The sequence below is a fragment of the Salarias fasciatus genome, chromosome 20 (genome assembly GCF_902148845.1).
Source record: "Salarias fasciatus chromosome 20, fSalaFa1.1, whole genome shotgun sequence".
Lineage (NCBI taxonomy): Eukaryota > Metazoa > Chordata > Actinopteri > Blenniiformes > Blenniidae > Salarias > Salarias fasciatus.
In genome coordinates this window covers 16,495,956-16,515,517 of record NC_043764.1, presented here as the reverse complement: position 1 = coordinate 16,515,517, position 19,562 = coordinate 16,495,956, and the positions used below count along the sequence as shown (strand labels likewise).

General features: G+C 42.7%; 1 protein-coding gene across 5 annotated transcripts; it reads right to left on the bottom strand.

The window, feature by feature from the left end:
* Positions 1-230: 230 nt before the first annotated feature.
* uckl1b (uridine-cytidine kinase 1-like 1b) lies at positions 231-17,286 on the bottom strand. 5 transcript variants are annotated; one of them, XM_030117852.1, is made up of 15 exons: positions 17,198-17,286; positions 11,216-11,409; positions 10,098-10,204; positions 8,705-8,875; positions 8,038-8,109; positions 7,569-7,758; positions 7,286-7,347; positions 5,674-5,690; positions 3,888-3,986; positions 3,695-3,788; positions 3,150-3,212; positions 2,875-2,997; positions 2,091-2,198; positions 1,858-2,014; positions 231-1,678 (listed from the first exon to the last, which is right to left on the bottom strand). In XM_030117852.1, the coding sequence occupies exons 1-15, from the start codon at positions 17,269-17,271 to the stop codon at positions 1,599-1,601; spliced, it is 1,611 nt and encodes a 536-aa protein (XP_029973712.1). In that variant the 5' UTR covers positions 17,272-17,286; the 3' UTR covers positions 231-1,598. The 5 variants fall into 5 exon arrangements, with proteins under 5 accessions (XP_029973712.1, XP_029973711.1, XP_029973714.1 ...); XM_030117851.1 differs by lacking the exon at positions 5,674-5,690 and adding an exon at positions 4,619-4,638; XM_030117854.1 differs by lacking the exon at positions 17,198-17,286 and adding an exon at positions 14,418-14,761.
* Positions 17,287-19,562: the final 2,276 nt, after the last annotated feature.

Genomic DNA, 19,562 nt, shown 5'->3' with positions numbered 1-19,562 from the left:
CTTTCCATGAGAAGAGGACAACCACAACATCCTTCCTGTTCATGACGCTAATGTGTGTGTCTTCAAAATGCTTAAAATAAGAAGTTAAAAAAAATAAATAAAAGGTGCTTTATTCAGACATGCTGAGAAGTTTATTTGTTTTTAATGACTTTGAGGGATATTTTTAGTGGAAGATGCCTGAATATTAGAGTAAAGAAAAAAAGGTAAAAAGTTTGACATCACACAGAGGATCGTTTCAAATCTATATTGCACTTTTATTAAACATTAAAAACGAGACATGCAGGTAAGCGAAGCTCAAAGCAACTGATATCAGGAGGAATACTGTTCACATTCAACAGCCGACCCAAGAAAAACATGAAGCTTTTGTTTTGTTTTTCCTTTGATACACTCTTTTTTTGCCCCAAAACTTCCAACAATACTAGTGAGATATGAAATGTGCTGTAAAATACAATGAATCAAAAATGACGATTATTGGTGAACTTTGAAAAAACATACATAAACCCTAAAGCAATGTTTCAGTCATTTCACTTTGGAACTTTATTCACACACTCTTTCTCTGTCACACACACAAACACACACAGGGAGAATGTGTAAACTCCCCACGGCCTCGAGTCACTACTGAGAAACTCGGCATTAAATAGTTACACATTTTCACAAACCGGTCCCATTCACAATAAACAAATAATAAAAAAATTAAATAAAACTTGAGGCACTCCTCGGACAGCTTTTTGACCTCCTGATAACATGAGTTCTATTTTTTTCTTCAACGGTCTATAAAATCTATAAAGGCAAAAAAAAAAAAATCACGACACGTACAGCGGAGATAAACACTTCATCTGTGTTTGTTAAATGCAGACGACCCATTTTCAGAGCAGCACGGCAGCAATGTGACTGAGCCGCTGCCTCCTCGGGTCCATCCATAGTAAAAAAATATGCAAATGAGGAACAAATTCTGCATAAATACACGCCACAAGTACGTACTTAAAGCTGTATAATGTAAAACGGTTTTCAACATCCTTTTCAAATGGTTAGGTCAGCATCCGCAGTGAAGGAAAAGCCTGAACCGGAGAGCTAAAAAAAAAAAAAAAAAAAAAAGACAGATACACCTACACATTTTCCAATTGAATGGTCCTTCAGAAAGCGCTCATGGCGATGGAAGTTGAGCAACTCGAGTTCATGTTCCGATTTTACTTTTTGTGAAAGTTGTGAGGAAGGTATGTGGTGAAAAATAACCCGAAAAGCTTCTTCTTTTTCTTCTTCTTCTTCTTTTTTTTTTTCCTCGTGCAAATTCACATTCAATTGTCGCTCCACAGTGCACGGCTTAAGGCAAGAGAATTCTCCTCAAAGCGTTTCAAAAGCTTGTCACGTTTTAGGCACAAAAAAAAAGTCAATTTTGTAACATAATATACAAATAAAGATATTTCAGACGCAGCGTCCACAGGGTTAAATAACATCATTCTTGATCATTCTTGTTTTTTCTGTTTTCACTTGATTCTGCAGGACGCTGGAGGAGGCGTGTGGCGACCAGACACACTCTTCACGTCCCCTTATTGTCCACTCCAGACCGCGGCCCTGGATCAGCCCCGTCGATACTTTAATCAGCAGCTGGGCTCGTCCATCTCCTCGTCGCTCCAGTCAGGAGGCGCGTCCGTTCCGAAGTATCGATCCCCAAAGTTTCCTGCAGGGAAACAAAACCAAAACCCAGTAAGTGAAAATCTTTACTGATGCAAAGTCTATTCCTCGAAAAACGGAAATAATAGTTATTATTATGATAATTTTTACAAAGCAAAAGGAAAATAAAACTGATGCATAGAGCTGAATTAACAGATGAAACATCAAAAACTCCTTCTCACTCACCGATACCGGGTATGATGTGGAAGAGGTCGTTGACCTTCTTGTCCACGGCCGTGGTGATGATTTTGACCTGTGGGAAAGCGTAGGCCACAGAATGGACGCCCATCTCCGCCATGAGCAGCGACACCAGGAGGATCTTGTCCTCCTGAACGTCGTGATCCTGAGAATGCAGAAACGAACCCGTGAACACACTGAGCGGACTTCAGGGGGGGTTAAAGACGGTCTGTGGCGCTCACCAGGAGGACTCGTACGGCCATCATGGCGGCGGCCCCGGTGGACACGGTGCAGTCCATCAGAATCACGTGGTCCTCGCCGATGTCTTTGGGCAGACGCAGATAATGCAGCTAAAAGTGTGAAAAAAGGCAGGATGTGGCTCAGTATCTCAAACGCAGCGTCTAAACGCCGATGACCTGAAAAGGTTTTTGTTGGTGGCAACCAGCAGAGATCAGATAAAAAGCTGTGCACACACACACACACAGACACACACAATCAACCAGAGCACTGAGCTCCACATGCAAGACACTGCAATGCATCAAGTATTCTGACACTCTTATGAATAATCTGAACTTCTGCAAAAATAAAAGCTCATTTGTTTTAATCCCACCATCACTTGTTTTTTTTTTAATTTCAGTGGCGTCTCTGTGGCTGTTTGGTGTATATTTAGGACATGCGGTTCTCTAAAAACCCCTCCTCTCTGAAGTTTGACACTATTTTTAACTGCTTTGCACATCTGTGAAATGCACCCGAACCTTTGTGTGACCTTTTCTAACGTGCAGGAATAAATTCTGTTTTAAGAGAATTTCCTCAAAAGAACAAAAAAGTGTGATAAAGCATCGAGGCTGTGTGAAACGACACAAAACTCCTCATGAGCGGATGGCAACGCCGCATTAACGTGTATGTGTGTGTGTGAGATCTTATCTGTGTTTTAACTGTGAAAGTGTGGGACAAAGCAGTCGCAGAGTGCTCTGCAGCTGGATGCTGGAAGCTCCAAACTCATCTGTCGTTAATTCGGTTCAGCACCTCCGGTTCTCCCGTGTCCTGGTTGGTCTGGATGAGGATTTTGCCGATGCGGACGTCTTTGCACACGGCCCTCAGCGCCGGCTCCATGGTCTCCCCGGCTCGCAGGATGGACACGCCTGTGATCTAAAGACAACAAAGAGGAGAGTAAAAATCCAACAGAGGTTAATTGCATCAGTTTAGGGAGGGACAAAATTCTTTTGAATAGTTTTTAATATATATGAAAAAAAAAAAACAAGTGTGGGGAAGATGGCAGGAAGTAAATGGAGTTCACTCACCCTCTTCCCGTGGAAAGCCTTCCCCTCATAATCCTCTCCCTGGGGGGTCTGGACTACGCGGACCTGAGATAATATTAAAGAAATTTAACAGCGTGAGCGCAGTGCTGGGAACACTGCAGCCGGCCACAATGAAGTACAAACGTACGTGTGTGTGTGTGTGTGTGTGTGTGTGTGTGTGTGTATGTGTATGTGTGTCTGTGTGTGTGTGTGTGAGTGTGTGTGTTTGTCTAATGCACGTCATTATTAAGGTATGGAGACCTTCCTTTGTGGTGACTTAATAACTTTCTATTCTCGTGTGTGTGCATGTCTGTCTGACGGTCTGTGCAGCAAATACGAGCTCTTTCTTTCTTTGTCTTTATCTTTTCATGCGGCTGCGATTTCAAGGCCGCACGCCGTGCTGCATCTCGCTCTCACGTCTATCCTTCAGCTCTCGATCTCGGCCGTCATTGGGCTGCATCCTCTCAAGCATCTGAAGGTTCAGACTACTTAACAAAGAGGATCAAACCATCGTAAATTAATGAACTGTGCATCTCGGAAACCCGGACCTGCGACGGCAGGAAGGAGAGCGCCCGCTCGATCAGCAGCCGCATCAGCCTCTTGGAGTAGAAGATGAACTCGTCGCGGCTGGTTTCCTTGTTCCTGCGTGAGGAGGGGGAGAGAGAGAGGACACGGCTGCAGCGGCACGTCGCTCTACGGGGAACGGCGTTGGCGCGATGAACGCGGTTTCTTAGCACTCACCTGATAATGGTGTGCATGCCCCTGACTTGGGGGGTGCTCTCCAGCACGCTGAGGGTCTGGGGGAGGGGCTGGGCCTGGTGCGCCGAAGCCAGGGCTGCCCTGTAACCACGGCAACAAATAGCGGCGCGGGGGAGGCACGAGGTGAGGGCCGCACACACGGGAAAGATGGACACACACATGAATCCAATGCATATATACGTATATAAAAAAGCGACTGAACTGAGCACACGAGTGCAAGTTGATACACACAGAGAAAACGACACAGACACACGTGTACTGAATGTACATGCAGGGGGAAAAAAAAAAAAAGCACAGCTGGTTACGACAGTGTGACGGCAGACGCAGGATCAGTGCTGAGTATGTCAGTGGGAAACTACAAGAGAGACCATGATGATGGAAAAGATATGCTTCTTTTTCTCTATATTAAAAAAGGTTGAATTCTTTTTTAAATCGACATGTACATGTGCAACATGTGCAATGGTTAGTTTCCATCATCGGTCTCCACTGGTAATAAATCACCACGCTTACACAAATAAATATTAGTCTGCAATCTAGTTAGCTGAAGTCTGCTTTGGACTCTAAAACACACGACTCAGTGACTGAGTCACTAAACTGATTCTACAGTTTCTAAAACATCACTGAGATACACATCAGCCAGATGCAAAAAAAAAAAAAAAAGAAGAAAAAAAAAAAGAAAAGAAAGGAAAACAAATCATAGCAAATCTGCTCACATATCCCAGCGAAGTTTCCTCTATTGGGGAGGATTTGTCGACGACAATAACAACAGAGAAGACACAGAAAGACGAAACACAACAGATAAGAGGAGGGAAAATGAGACACAACATCAGGTGGATGAAGGGATGAAGGAAATATTTACACAGTGAAAAGTGCGACAGCTGAGGACAGCAGTGTTTCAACGTCTTTCAAATCTCTTGTTTATATTGTTGCAACGAAAAAAACAAAACAAAACAAGATTTGAACAGATGCTCTGGAGGGAAAAATAGTTTTGGATCAGATTAGAACATCTACGTGTTCGACCTGTGTGTGCGTGGGTGGGCGCACAAGCTATCGTGCGGCTGTCACTCTTTCACGATGTAGAGCAGTAGAAGTTGGTATTTGAGCTCACAGGCCCCGGCACATCCTGTGTCTAAAGTCAGACACCAAGCTCACTTCCTCTCTCTCTGTCTCGCACACTGTGGCCGACATTCAATGGAAAAAGTCAGCTCTTTGTAGTCGGGTATTGGAAACTTTCTCTGTGGCTGAGGTATGTGATCGTCAACAATAGCTGCAGAGGAGCTTCCTCTCGCTCGCTTTCTGTTGTAGTCACTCTCCCTCTGAAAGGAGGGTCAGCCGATTGACTCATTGGTGTATTTTTAGACACAGAAGGCAGGAAGAGTGCGAGCTGTCATTTCTCTAAAAGGCAGAGCGAGGGAAAACCAACGTCGTTTACGTTAGATGCTGGCTGCACCACACTACTTCCAAACTTCTCGTCTTTGTGCAGTTTTCAAACGGCACAGCAGCAGCGTTTGATTTAATTTTTACATTTTTTTGTCTCTATTCCACACCGGCGTTGACCGAAGCGCCGTCCCAGCGTCTTGTGACTGATCACTAATGAGCCACATTTGCTTTACAGGTACAAGAGTGCCGCCTGGTGACGTGTGGTGGCAGCCAGCACGGTGGAGGAAGGCGGAGAGGGGGTGGGGGTGGGGGGGGGGGCTTCGCAGGACTTCCTGTCAGTGAGAAGATGTTGAGGAGAGCGTGACAGACGGGATAAAGGCCACTCTACCTGACGCTGAGCTCGCGCTGTGAGCCGTGGAGGGGTTTTAGGGGAGCGGAGGGGTGGGGAGAGAGTGAGAGAGCAGTCCATCAGCAGTGTGTGTGTGTGTGTGTGTGTGTGGGTGTGTGTGAGAGAGTGTGTGTGTCACTGTTTAAATGTGTGTGTTGTGGGGACAACAAAAGGCCAACAAGTGCAAGAAATATGCGGTCAGTGAGTTGCGATCGGTGAAATTTGAACATGCAATAAAGCACTGTAAACGTACTGTTTCTGTCCTCTTCAGTATAAAATACAACTTATCAGATTGAAACTGGGGCTCGTGGTTATTTATTAACCAACAAAAACAGGTTTCTTTAACTCAACTCCTATTTACACAAGGATTCTTTTCTGTCTTATGTAAAAAAAACTCTAAATCAATTATTAAAATACTGTATATAGTATGAAGCACCAGCACAGCCAGGCTGGTTCAGTCCTGTGAGGCGTGTTACATAAAAATCACAACATAAAAATGATTAATGACCTAGTTCTGTTGAGACAATCCATACTGTGACTTATATAAAGCTGCTGATAAACTTTACTGGTCTTTCACTTTAACCTGGATCTTTACCCTGTAAGAATCCATAAAACACTCACTTTCACCTGATAGTGACATGAACGCTCTGACTCATCTGGAGAAGAACCAGAAATTACATTATGTAACGAGGACTGAATAATAAAACAATGTCACTACTGATCTGCAATAGAATTAACACTGATTAATAAGTTGAACATCATAAAACTACAAAAAGCACCCAAAGTCAAAGCTAATAAACTCAATTATTGCTACAGTAAAGATGTTACTGTGGTTCTATAACAAGCTGGGAGCTGATTAACTTGTGATCAATGCATCACCAGCACCGCGAGACGATCTGCGCAACTCAGCTTTTATTAAATGAAAATACACTCCCATTTCAGCAGATTGTCAGAAAAGTAAACTGTATGGGTGGTTTATTTAGAATTTCTGTGATTATTTTTCAACATGCTGCACAGAAATATACTGAAACATTTATCCACATAAAACCAAACCAATAACGTTAGTCCAGGTTTTAACGCTGCTTTATCTCTGCAGAGTTTATAACTGTAAAAATATATACAGTCTAAGTTTTACTTTTGCATTGTGTTGCAACAGTAATATTTTTCAATGGAATTGAATAAAATAGAAATACTTTAATTTCAGAAGGAAATTCTTTCTACTTTTAAAAGGGATTTTGTGTGTGTTGTGTCCAAGCTGCTCTTTTAACCGCCTCTTATGACAACGTTAGTGTGCATTTCACTGTGTGAAACAGCATCTCTTCTCTTGATAAAACACAATTTACTACATTTTGAAAATAAACCAATTTCTCAGCTTCCATGAAAGCTGTGCATTGTTTAATCCAACCACTAGAGGGAGTACTGCTGCTTGTAATTACATGCAAAAGAAGGAAGGGCCACATGTAACTACACCTTTTGATACCAATTACACTGTCAAGTCCAGAGATGAGACAAGGTGTGTTTGCTTTAAAAGATGAGGAACCGTGTAGCTTTTCAAGAAAATACTTTAAAGTGTGTATTAAGATGCAGAGCTGAATAATACAACATTTCATACCTCTTCCAGCTGACTGTGAACGTGCTGCACAATCAAATCGATGGCCACCATGTTTCCACCGCCTAAAAAACACAATAGCTTGGAATCACTGGAGTGTGAAGACACGGTGTCGCGTCCTCAGTATTAAAACAATAAAGCACAATTTAAGAAATTCTATTTTTAACATGAGTGCAGCTCTCTGTGATAAATAAAGAGCCATTGAGCGTATTGCTGCTGTTATGTCAAAGGAGTTACGTAACAGAGCGTGCACACATGTAAATACGGTATGTTAGTATGCGCTCACCACGTGGGACCACGATGTCCGCCAGCCGCATGGTGGGCTCAATGTACTGCTCGAAGGCGGGCTTCACAAACTTGTTGTACTGTTTGATGACGCCCTCGATGTCGCGGCCCCTCTCCGTGATGTCCCTCCTCAACCGGCGCACCAGCCGGATGTCGGAGTCGGTGTCCACGAAGATCTTCATGTCCAGCAACTGGCGGGAGAGCAGGACACAGCGTTACAGGGTTTGTTTTAGTGTTTTCTGAGGAACATTTCGTGGATGATGTATTTTGTATTGATATATTTTAACTATATTCTTCCACAATTCCATTTTTTTAATTGTCAGAAAATTCTTGGGAATAATAATTTATGATATAAACAAATCTGAAAACTTGAACTCTGCTGTATTAATCTTACAATCCTGATAAACAACTGGGAAACAGACACGTGTCAAATAAGCATCTTTCCGTTGACCAGAGGTGTTTCAAGCTACCTGCAGAAGCTGTTTGTCAGCAAAGGACATGATTCCTTCAAAGATAATGACACTGGCGCCATATACGGTTTTCTGTGGACACAAGAGAAAAAAAACATACAGGAAGAGTGTTAGCTGGATAGGTGAACTGAGCAAGCTAAAATTCTGGATACATCAATACCAGTAGCGAGCATCAGGTTCGACACTGCATAAAATACTCGTACTCAAAAAACCCAAACTCCATGTGGCGAGTATTTACATGATGTGATGCTTCTGCAACGTCGACTGCAGGTGCATGAGACAGCCCGAGGCACGGCTGTGGTTTGGGGATTCTTTAACATTAATGAGAATAACAAAAGTAAAAGTTTAAATTTTAAATTATAGTCTAACTTTTTCGGATACACTTGTTTACACTGCCACAATCAATATAACTCACAATTCACCCATATCACTGACGAACGATTGTCAAAAAGTAATAAACACACAGTACAAAATACAAACAAGTGTAGAGAAATCAGAGACCATCTGGAGACGTGCCGACTCGCAACGTGACTGAACCTCTACAGAGGGAGATTTAAACCCTCTTAGGTAATCGAGAAAACTGAGATTAAAAGCTGCAACTCTGACATGCAGCTCATTAAGTCACAAATGCATCAGCAGATGTGTGGATGTGTGCGTTCATGCTCACCCACTCCTTCTGCCTCCCGTGAGTTGTGAAGTCGTACACGGGGATTTTCACGCTCTTGCCCTGTTTGAGTTTGCGCAGGGTGTGCGTCAGCAAGTCAAAGTCAAAGGCGTCGGGATGGTCAAAGTTATAGTCGTTGCTGGCGGCCAGGACCTGCTGCTCCGGGGACAGGACCTGCGGACCGGCACAACGTCGTTAACAGAATGTCTTCACGGCAACCTGGCAACAGTGTTGTGTTTCAATGCAACTTGATTTGCTGAGCAAAATACTCCGAAAAGCTTTCGTTCCTTGACGTTTGCATGTACGCACAGAAACATTTGCATATAAAAACAAGAAAACGGCAAACGAAGCACTGACGTATGTTCTAGTTGCAAATAAAACCAATGCACCTCCTCGATTTCAAGCCTCTGATTCACACAGACTTGTGCAAAAACACTTAAGCACAGATTACTGTTGAAGAGCAGTGGAAGTGAGGAGCCTAAATTTAGGAGAACATCATGCGCCACTGTGACGTTTGCACCAGGTGGCGTGTCTGTATGTGTGTTTGTGTGTGTGTGTGTGTGTGTGTGTGTGTGTGTGTGTGTGTGTGTGTGTGTGTGTGTGTGTGTGTGTGTGTGTGTGTGTGTGTGTGTGTGCATGCATGCGGGCCTGCATGTGCCCTTAGGGTGGTCAAGCACTGAAACCCCAGACAAGGCATTTGGCGGTTTATGAACAGCTACTCCGGACCCCCCCCCTCTCCTCAACTGCACCGATTAAATACTCACAGAGGCTCTCCAACAGCAGAAAATGAGTTATCAGTAAAGAAACACATCAATTCTCGATGAAATGTGCGTAAATGCCGCGCTGTGGTAATGCAGAGAGCACACCGGCGGCGCCGGTCACTGGTAAATCCCTCCTACTCCTCGCACACTGAATCGCTGCTGTCAGATTTTGACGGTATTATGTAAGCTCGGAGTGGGTGGTGGGATAGAGGGGCAAGAAATATGGCTTCAGCTTGACTCCTCTACACTCTCCTTCATCTTTCCCCCAATTCTCTTGTTACTGTGCCTTCATTTCAACACATGTACCTTTTTACATTTTATCCAATCCATCTCCTTTCTCTTCAGTCTTCTCCGCACTTTCCCTCTGGGATTCAAAAGTAATCCCACTTTCTCTCTTTCAGTCTGTCTCCTGCACTTAGTGTCACTCTTTTCTACTCTTCCTCTGAGTCGCTGGGAGGTGAACAGTCAATGAAAACTCGGGACGAGGCGATCCTATTCTCCTGAATCAAAAGAAATGACTTCAACAAAGACATGCGCAGAAATGTCCGAATTCAGCAAATCAGAAGCACCAACAAGCTGGTGAGTGACGGCAAAACAATGTTAAGAAATTCAACATGACGCATGAACAAACGTACCTTGTAAAAAGAGTCCATCGAAAGTAGAACGACCCAGGGCACATCTAGGGCCTCGATGATTTTCCTGGCTACAGTCGTCTTTCCTGAGGCGCTGCCGCCACACAGGCCTGTCACACATCATTCATTTATTGACACATGGGCGTGAGCATTTTTTAATTACAGTTCAAAATACTTTCACCTGGTGAAATCTTAACAGGACAGCGCACGCTTAGACTGCTTGAGGCGATTATCATCAGCCAGAGAGAAACTTGTTTTGAAGTGCAGACTGAGCTTGGGTGTTTTTTTCAGGACTTTTCTCCCATCAAGTCGTGTTTTTAAGTCCAAAGCAAACGACGCTTTGTCTCAGTTAGAACGTGGAAAATGGTGCCATTTCTGTTTTCATTGTGAATGAGCTCTTGTTTATCTGAAAAACAGACAATACGCTCTGATATTTACATCTGACTGCGTCACAACGCAACTGAATTTTTCTCTCACAACTGAAATGATTTATTAGGTGAGACTCTTAAAGTGAGAGGGTGAAACTGTGGTGCAGCTTGAACCTGAGACAGGAGAGCAGAAAAACCTCAGACAACACAAAAACTTTGTGGATCTTTTTTCATGGTATGAAATTACTGTAGACAACCCACTTTACATTATGATTTTAATCTTTTTTTTTGCCATCATCTTGTTATCTTGTGACTTAACGGGCAAAAGCCAGTGACGCAGTGCAGTTGGGGTCACGACCAAGTTTTGGGGTGTAACTCACCAGTTGAGAAACTCTGGAGACAATATCAGGTGACTACAGGTGGGACAGGGTGGACACACACACGCACATACAGGCAAACAATCACACTCACACACATTCACACGGGCCCCGTTAACACGGATCCAAAAGTCCTCTTTATAATCGGATTGTGAGGTGAAACGGATCGTAAAAATCGCAGACACCGGAGGGGATCCGATTCACTCAGAAATCTGAGATCAGATTGTTAGAGGTAATCTACACCGATCGATAAAAAACCCAGTGGTCGGCGCTGAAGACTGCTGACTACAAAGCCTGCAGTCCTGATTGCAGCATGTTAGATTTCTACAGAACACATATGAAAAAATAAAAAAGGAAAGAAGCGAGTATTTCTCACCGATCACAAAAGCGTCTTTGGACTGTGTTCCATGCTCGTTGTACCACGGCGGCCGGCCAGCGGTGTAGATGGTTCTCTTGGACGTGCGCAGGAGCGGAGGCTCGGACTTACACTGGCTGGTGGTCCGTTTCCTGGCTGACAGGCCGCTGCTCACCGAGGGGAGAAGCCGGTCCAGTGATCCCTCACCGCCGCCACTGTAAGTCAACAAACACACAGCCGCTGTCAGAGCCACAAAACTTCCTCTTTTTCTGGTCAAACATCGCTGACACGAAGCAGGACAACAAACAGTAAAACCACATGTCTTGAAGTTTAGTCACTCAAACTGCAAACAATTACATGTTCTAAGAATGGAAAAGAAAAAAGTGTTTGCTTTAGAGATTTGTGTGCGGAAAGAAAACAAATAATACAAAAAAACAGAAATGCTATTCATCATGTGGCGTGTGAACAGGCAATAAACCATCCTGAAGACATTACAGTAAAACAAACGTAATTCAAAGCACACTTTGAAAATAAAGGAAACTCTTTTTCTCAGAAGGGAGTGAGTGTCTCTGCGGTGTTGCTTCAAATAAAAACACACTAACGTCTTTTTGGAGGGATGCACATGTAAAACATTGCACCGGTTAAACAACACTGACCCAGTATGGCGGCGTTGTCCCTCTTAGCAAGAGGTTAATGTTTTGTTTTGAATGTAGTCCAGCAGTGAACTTTGTCCATTTCCAGAGCAGCTACCTGCGAGTACCAGAGTACGTACAGTATGTACCTGTATCTGTTTCAACTACTGGAACTAATGGATCAAGGCATCCATAAACCACAGCCCTGAGACACGGTGTCAGTTTCAAGTGTGATCATACACTGAAATTAGCAGTGGAAACAAGTTGGGATGTGGATTTTTTTTTTTTTTTTGCAAAAATATGACAAGATAAATGATTTTCCAGTCTAGACCCGACTTAGTCAAACTTCCCTGACTGGTTATGAGTAGGGGCCTTGTCACTTCACACAAAAACAAAAATGAGCTGGAGCCACAAAACACATTTAGTTTTGGCATGAGGCTAAAACACAGCTGAGAAAAGCTTGATGTAAAGTTTTGATATATGGGCACAAATTTGCATTCATGGAGTTTCAATTACAATTTACAACACAAATCATTAGATTTTCAGCTGTTATTGGATCTGATTTTAATGGTTTGATACTTATTTTTAGGTATTTTCTAAGACAATTTTTCCATTTCAGCTTTGTAACCATTTTGGCCCTCTTTTAAACAGTTGTGCGTGTTTTTCCTTATGTTTTCGTTTAGTAATTCTGGTCTTTTTCAGGATTTTTTTTTTTTTTTTTTTTTTTTAGCTGTCTCTGCAAGTTTCCCCTTTTTACTGTGGTTTTAACTATTTTTCCTCTTTTGGTTCTTTTTGCATTCATTCCGAGTACTTTTTGAGAAGAACTGTTGTTCTCAAGCTGAAAATAAGCTAAAATGTTTCTTTATGTATACTTTCCTAAAAGCACCAGGGAGCCACTCCAGAAGGGCTGAGGATCCCCCTGCGGCTCCAGGGCTGCAGGTTCCTGGTCTGCCCTGGTCTTGAGGTTCAACTCTTTTAGTTTTGGTCCAAAGTGAAACTAACAAGCAGCTGAATGTTTTCTTAAAATTAACACTCTGACAAGAAGCTGACTCAAACGCAGTCCTGTTAATATGCTGTGCAAATGACTTCCTCTTGAAGTGGCTCTTCTGAAGTTGTGTAATCACAGACAGCTCCTCATAAGCAAATGACCACCACCTAATTCAAAACAGGTAGCATGAGAGCAAAGCAATTTGCATCGAGAGTTCAAACCAAACATCATGGTCGCTCACATCTCCTGCGAGAGACAAGGCTATATGGACGACACAAAGACACATTTATGTAACACCCAGTGCGACTGTTTTGTGTTTCAACATTATTCAATTGCATCTACGGGCTTCTGTAAAGGCTTTGTAACTAATGTGACTGTGCCAACACGGTTACTCAATGCTCCGCCTGGAGAACAAGGGCTTAATTTTGTGACAATACAAAGAAAAAGTGAAGAGGAAGGAGCATTAGCATTCAGCTAATGGTTCTGGTTGATTAAGATTCAGAGAAGAAAAACAAAGCAGGTCCAAAGAACTGGTCCAACACATTGCTGATTAGCCTCTCTCTTACATAAGCTCGCAGTTTCTTCGACTTTCAGAAACGAAACAGAAGTTACTTGCATATCACTGGTTAAACATTACCTTCAATTCACCGTCACAAACAAGAAGCTCAACAATAGTCCCAACAAAACTGATTGCTCCACAGATTATTTTACAAGCGAAACCCTGAGTGATAAGCTCACCGGGTAACAGTTGCTAGCAACACTTACTGCATTATTCGAGACATCCACACTTCACCTAGTGAGGACTGTAAAGAACCACACGCCATAACTGCAGTGTAGTGGAGTGTGCAAGAGTCCTCTGATCTTCTGCTGAGCTGTTATCCCAGCCAGCACATCTTTATACAAGCATACCTCCCCAGGTGGAGTGTCACAAGGGTCACAAGTCAAACAAACAATAGAGAGCAAACATTACTCTTATCTCCTCACTGTACCCGCTCTCAGAAGGAGTCAGGGAGTGGACTGTGGGAGCGGAGAGGAAACCCATGACACAGACTTTACTACAGCTGAGGTGTTATCACTTAGAACCAAACCAGGGTGCCATAAAAGATTAGCTTCATTGACTTCGCTGAATCATGCTCTGTTCGGGGAATAGATTCCTCAGCGTTCATGAAAAGCATACCAACTTCATACCCTGTAAGTCATGAGAAGAAACGACTGACGAGGTTATGGGGCACCTGATGGAGGAGACGCAGGCTGGTGGTCAGCGGTGCTTCGGGATATTATTAGCAGTAAATAAAGCAGTGTTTCATATCTTGTTTCTGTAGCGCTCCCTTGAAAACTGTCTTCCATCTCACTGGATTGTCTTCAATGAAACAAAACTGATCAGGCGGTTCATTAACTTTGGCTGACAACATTTTGCAAACAAACTGAGATACTATTCAGTCCCAACATTCCTATTCGAAGTGGCACGGCGGCAACTGCAAAACTTCCCAAACAATATTCCACACAAATAAACCTCAAAGAGAAAACGAGAATAGAAACTTTTTCTAACACTTGCAAAAAAATTAAAAAATTAAAGTTAAAGAAATGAACGAAAAGCACTTACCTGCCATCAGATCTTAGTGTCCAACAGCCAGATATTCTCGCTCCTGAGTACGCTGGGAGGGAGTTCATAGCTGAACAAACTATGTGTGTTTCAATCCTAAACTTCTTCCAGGATGTATATTCAGTACAGGTAGTCACACTCAAACACACTTCGCCTAATATGCACCTAACAGCACTGCCCTCTGGTGCAACACATCCAGGGAATCACACACACTCACAGTTTGGGCAATGTACAAAGGGGCAACGGCTGTGTTAAGAAACGAAACTTTAAACATCTCTTTAGCTTTCAGTTTCTCCCATCCTCTCTGTGAAGTGAGAGAGAAGGCACTGCAGCTTTGTGAAGGAAGCGCACTCAGCTTTTCCCTCCTCTTTTGCTCGCTCGCTGCTCCTCCCCTCGGCCGTCCAGCCAACAAACGTAAGAGGATAACCTACCCTCCAGATTATGTTCATTAGGTGGTATTAATAGCATCAGGTTAGAGTCAGACCTCTTCACTCCAGGCACACGCACGCGCGCGTGCACACACGCACTCGCATGCCAAGCTCGGGTCATCTGTCTTTGACAGTCAGTGTCGCAATATGTGGCTGGAGGTGAAAGAGGCACCAGAAGAGAGCGACAGAGACACAAACAACAAACCAGACCAGAGAGAGAGAGAGAAAAAAAAAACAAGTCACACAAGACAGTCGGCCTTTATTCTCCTCTGATGTTGATGCAGTTGAATGAATTCTTAACAGAGCTGCCTTAGGCTGAGGTGGAGAAGAGAGCGAGCGAGCGAGGGGGAGAGGGAGAGAGAGAGAGAGAGAGAGAGAGAGAGAGAGAGAGAGAGAGAGAGAGAGAGAGAGAGAGGGGAAGAAGGAAGAAGGAAGGGCAGTGGGGAGGTGATGTGCTGTTACCCTGCAGGGACTAGTGATGTCTCTGTGCCTGATTCCAAGTCTGAGGATGTCAGCGGCACCACAGCAAGCACACACACGCACACATACACACACACACACGCAAATGCAAACACGCACGTACACACCCAGCAATGTCCCCTCCCTGACTTCTCCCACAGTGAAGACTGGGGAATAAACATCGTGATGAAACCTAACACTACCTCTACTGTCAGCTGACAGGCTGAGGAACAGCCCAGGGCAACGCGCACACACACACACACACACACACACACACACACACACACACACACACACACACACACACACACACACACACACCCTCATACACCTCCCAGGCCACAACTTGTGCAGACAAATAAACAACTAGTGCAGAGGAGACTAACTAACTGTTTCCCAGTGCAAGACAACCCACAAACTTGATTATTTCATATTTCAGAAATCCAATGCATATGATATAAACTAATATTTAAAAGAGATCCAAATATTTGCCTACGGTTTCCGTCATTATTTCCTTGTTACGGGAGGAGCAACACATGGGAATTGGTTGTTTTCCTCTGATCTGAAGCTGTGACAGCCTCGGTGTCTTTAAACTGCTGGCAGAAGACAGCTGCACAGTAAGGAAGCCCATCGAAACAAGAAGCCTGCACTTGCTGCTATGCCAAACATCCGGCCAGCTCTCCACAGCCACAGGGAAGCACAGCGGGGTTTAAACTTTCAGCTTAGTAAAAATAACACTGTAAAAACATTACAGAAACCCTACACTTCATCTGAAGCAATTCTGAATTGATGCTTTGAAGCTTTAATAATGACAGAACGTAAATGCATCGGATGAAAAATGGAGGTTGTGCCCTCTTCAGAAGGAAACGTGTCATCCAAATGCTCAGTCTTATTTTTAAAACTAGGGCAAAATTATGTAAGTGAATACACTATGTATAGAATGGATAAAATATCTGGAACAAAAGTCTCATGTACTCCTGCTAATTATTAGAGAGTACAGATTCAATTTTTGAAAACTTCAACTGTGGTTATTGCTCTCGACTGGGCTGTGTGAGCTGTGTGATGTTTTAGTGTGAAAATATCAAAAATTTTCCTTCTGAAATGGTATCTGATTGTCTAGTCTAAAGAATCCTATCAAGTGTAAATCGTTTCAATGCTGTTTCATTTTTTTAAAGTTTATATTTTCTCAAAATTGTTACAATGATGCATAGAACATATAAAAGTGATTTTAAATGTCCTGTCTGTAAGACTCAGCCACAGTCTCCATGGGTGGAGTTCCCTCTTGTGGCGTAAAGAGGAATTTAATCTGCAGATCTGATCTGATGGAGAACCTGAAATGGGTCAGTATGACAGCCTGACACATGGAGTTCAAGTCAAATTCAGCATTACAGGTTTAGAATAAATACCAGCCTTAAGCACTATTTAAATTTGAGGACGTGTAACACGTTCGCTTTACTTGAACTGTACCAGACGGTTGGCTCTACGTAGCTTAATAACAGCTTTCTTACTGCATTACCCTGCTTTATCAGACCTGGAGGCTTCGTTCTTCTCACATCCATCACAAAAAGGATACTATAAATTAGCTAAAGGCTTTAGAAACCATCATTTTTGTGTTTAATCTCCCAACCTCAGATGAGAACAATGATGCCTCGTGTAAAATAAAGACAACTCCGAACAGCCAGCTGGCAGAAATCTCATTTTGTGGAGGAATCTACAATAAATCAACATTACAGAGTTAATTCGTGGCTGCCATCGCGGATACGTGTTACTTTTATAAAATGGACATGTAGTGCCACAAGTCGTGTAAGGATGCTCCACTGAAAATAAACGCCCAAAAAAGTTTTCCGTATTCAACACGTAATAACATACTAGTTCGAGCTCTCGATGTTCTACCTGTTTGTGACAGAGGAAGTTTTCTCCTCGCTGTCCATCTTTGAGCGTCTTTCTTCCATGCTAGCGGCAGACATTGCTACTCTGTTGACAATCAGATGTGAAGGGTTCAGCGGGCCGCGGAGCATCATGGGAAATGTAGGCGCACAGCGGCCCGTGTTCAGCGCTGAACAAGCCCGGTGGAACTATAAAACCCACAATGCACCGTTTCATTTTTCTGACTGACAGGTGGGAGCGTGTACTGTACCGTGAGCGCGGTGGGCCTTTCCCTAAAGTGGCAATGGCTGAGGTTCAACGGGCCACGTGTTTCATTACTGCAAAGCCGCTTTATCTGTCTTATTTATATTCGATACTTAGGAGCATTAGCAGCAAATATTTTCGTTTCAACAACAGCTGTGCATTTTTAGCTATTACAGTGCTTAAAACAAAGTAAAAATGGGAATACAAAACATAATTATGTAATATTAAAAAAATTGAGATATATAACACTGTATCTTAATACTCTGCCAAGTAGGTGATCCTAGGATATGATATAGAAAAAATGTCACTCTTCAATATAGAGATATGCAGCTCACTCTTATGTCTTCACATTCAGCTAGTTCACATCACATAAAAGACAACTTGCTCCACTGTGTGACATTTACAGGAATCATACATTCTGTAGGCCATTAACTCTCCCTAAAGACAAGTCATCCTGTCGTAAGTGAGACAGAGCATCCACACACTATCTCTCTACATCCTTACCTATTTCATGTGCTTCCATGAAGGTCGACTCCTCAGAATTGTGTCAGCAAATCCTCTGTAGTGCTGCTGTCTGAATTCCAAGATCTTAATATCATCTGTAACAAACTCTCTGGATCATCCTCAAGTACAGTGAATTTTGTAGAGCTTCTCGTCAGAATTTCTTCAACAGGATGATGTCAATGTATTCCTATCAAAGACAAATGACCTGCAGAACATATGGATTTTAGACACATTCTCTATAATTGTGGCTGTACTGAAAATAATAAAACCATAAAAACTGACAAGGATTACACAGGTTTAGTCAACAAACCTTTATTAATTAGTTTAGGGATACTAATGCACAGGTAATACAACAAGTTTGGGAGAAAAGTTGTAACAGTTCAGACTCAAAGGAGGTGTTGATTCCTCCAATGTTAGGTACTACACAGCTTAATTTCAGGTATGGAAATCTTTAATACATCATTAGTCTCGTTTTCTCTGTAACCTATATATCATAAACAGTTATAAGCTACAACATCATGTCTTAAAACTCTCCATAGTTTCCTCGCCATGGCTCCGACGGCATAGCCGGATGCCATCTCCAGCGTTTTGAAGTAGGTAGCATACAAAAGCGAACCACTGTTGTCCAAATAAAATGGTAAAATTCATAGGCTGTCTAAGGGGGATTTCTAAGGATTAACCTTGATTCCGTAATAACATTGCTGACAAAGGGAAGACACTTGAGCCTGCTGTTTTCCCAGGTACAAAAGTCACACCACACACAATCCAGGTAACTAGAAAGCTCCAACAACACTCCTATTTCAATCCTATTTCATGGTTTAATAAGTGCACTAAATACAGAAACAAACACACATACATATGCCTTGTTGTCCCATATTGAGTAGATAGTAACAGAGGACTCTCTCAATGTGTTTGCCATCACGTACTGAAAAAGCTCAATTTATGTGCATCAAAATGGGTAAAATAACAGTGTATGCCAACACAAAGGCCTACAATGTCCCTGTCCTCTTCACACTTTTCCAACCTTTTTTTTGTTGTTTAGATTTCATAATATGTATAAAGCATTTTCAAAGCAAACAAATAAAAGAAGGGGAGTGAAAAAAAAAAGCCATACAATTTTGAGAATACACATCAATATCAAAATATTAGCAAGCCAACAAAATCAGCTAAATATGGTGTATTGCTGTACTCTCTAAACATGTTGCAGTTAGCTCACACTGCGGGATAGATATGTGTTCTCCACATCATAGGAAGACAGATAGTAAAGGGTGTGATAAAATATAAAATACCCACTGTTAAAAGCAGTGCTAAACTATCATATTGCAACACCAAAGCTCGTCAGGTAAACACAGTCAGTGTGACGTTATCAATGAAACGAGTAACAAGCAGCCGATGAACTGATTCTGTGCCACAGCCTAACACTCAACAACAAGTGTTCCCATTTCTGACAATCCAGTCATTACAAAGGTGCTAACTGTTTAATTCACACGCACAGGCATACAAACGCACACACACACACGCACACGCGCACACACACACAGATTCTGGACAACTCATTTTGAAAAGGTCCAAGGACCAATCAGTGCTCGTCTAATTTATCCTCTCCATTAAATGACCCTGGACT

Excerpts from the sequence above, each read along its gene's own strand:
- uckl1b (XM_030117851.1), bottom strand. The coding sequence starts at position 17,271 with ATGTCTGCCGCTAGCATGGAAGAAAGACGCTCAAAGATGGACAGCGAG. Across the intron at positions 2,998-3,149 it reads AGGCTTTCCACGGGAAGAGG|ATCACAGGCGTGTCCATCCT; the intron begins GTGAGTGAACTC and ends TGTTGTCTTTAG. Across the intron at positions 2,199-2,874 it reads AGGACACGGGAGAACCGGAG|CTGCATTATCTGCGTCTGCC; the intron begins GTGCTGAACCGA and ends TCACACTTTTAG.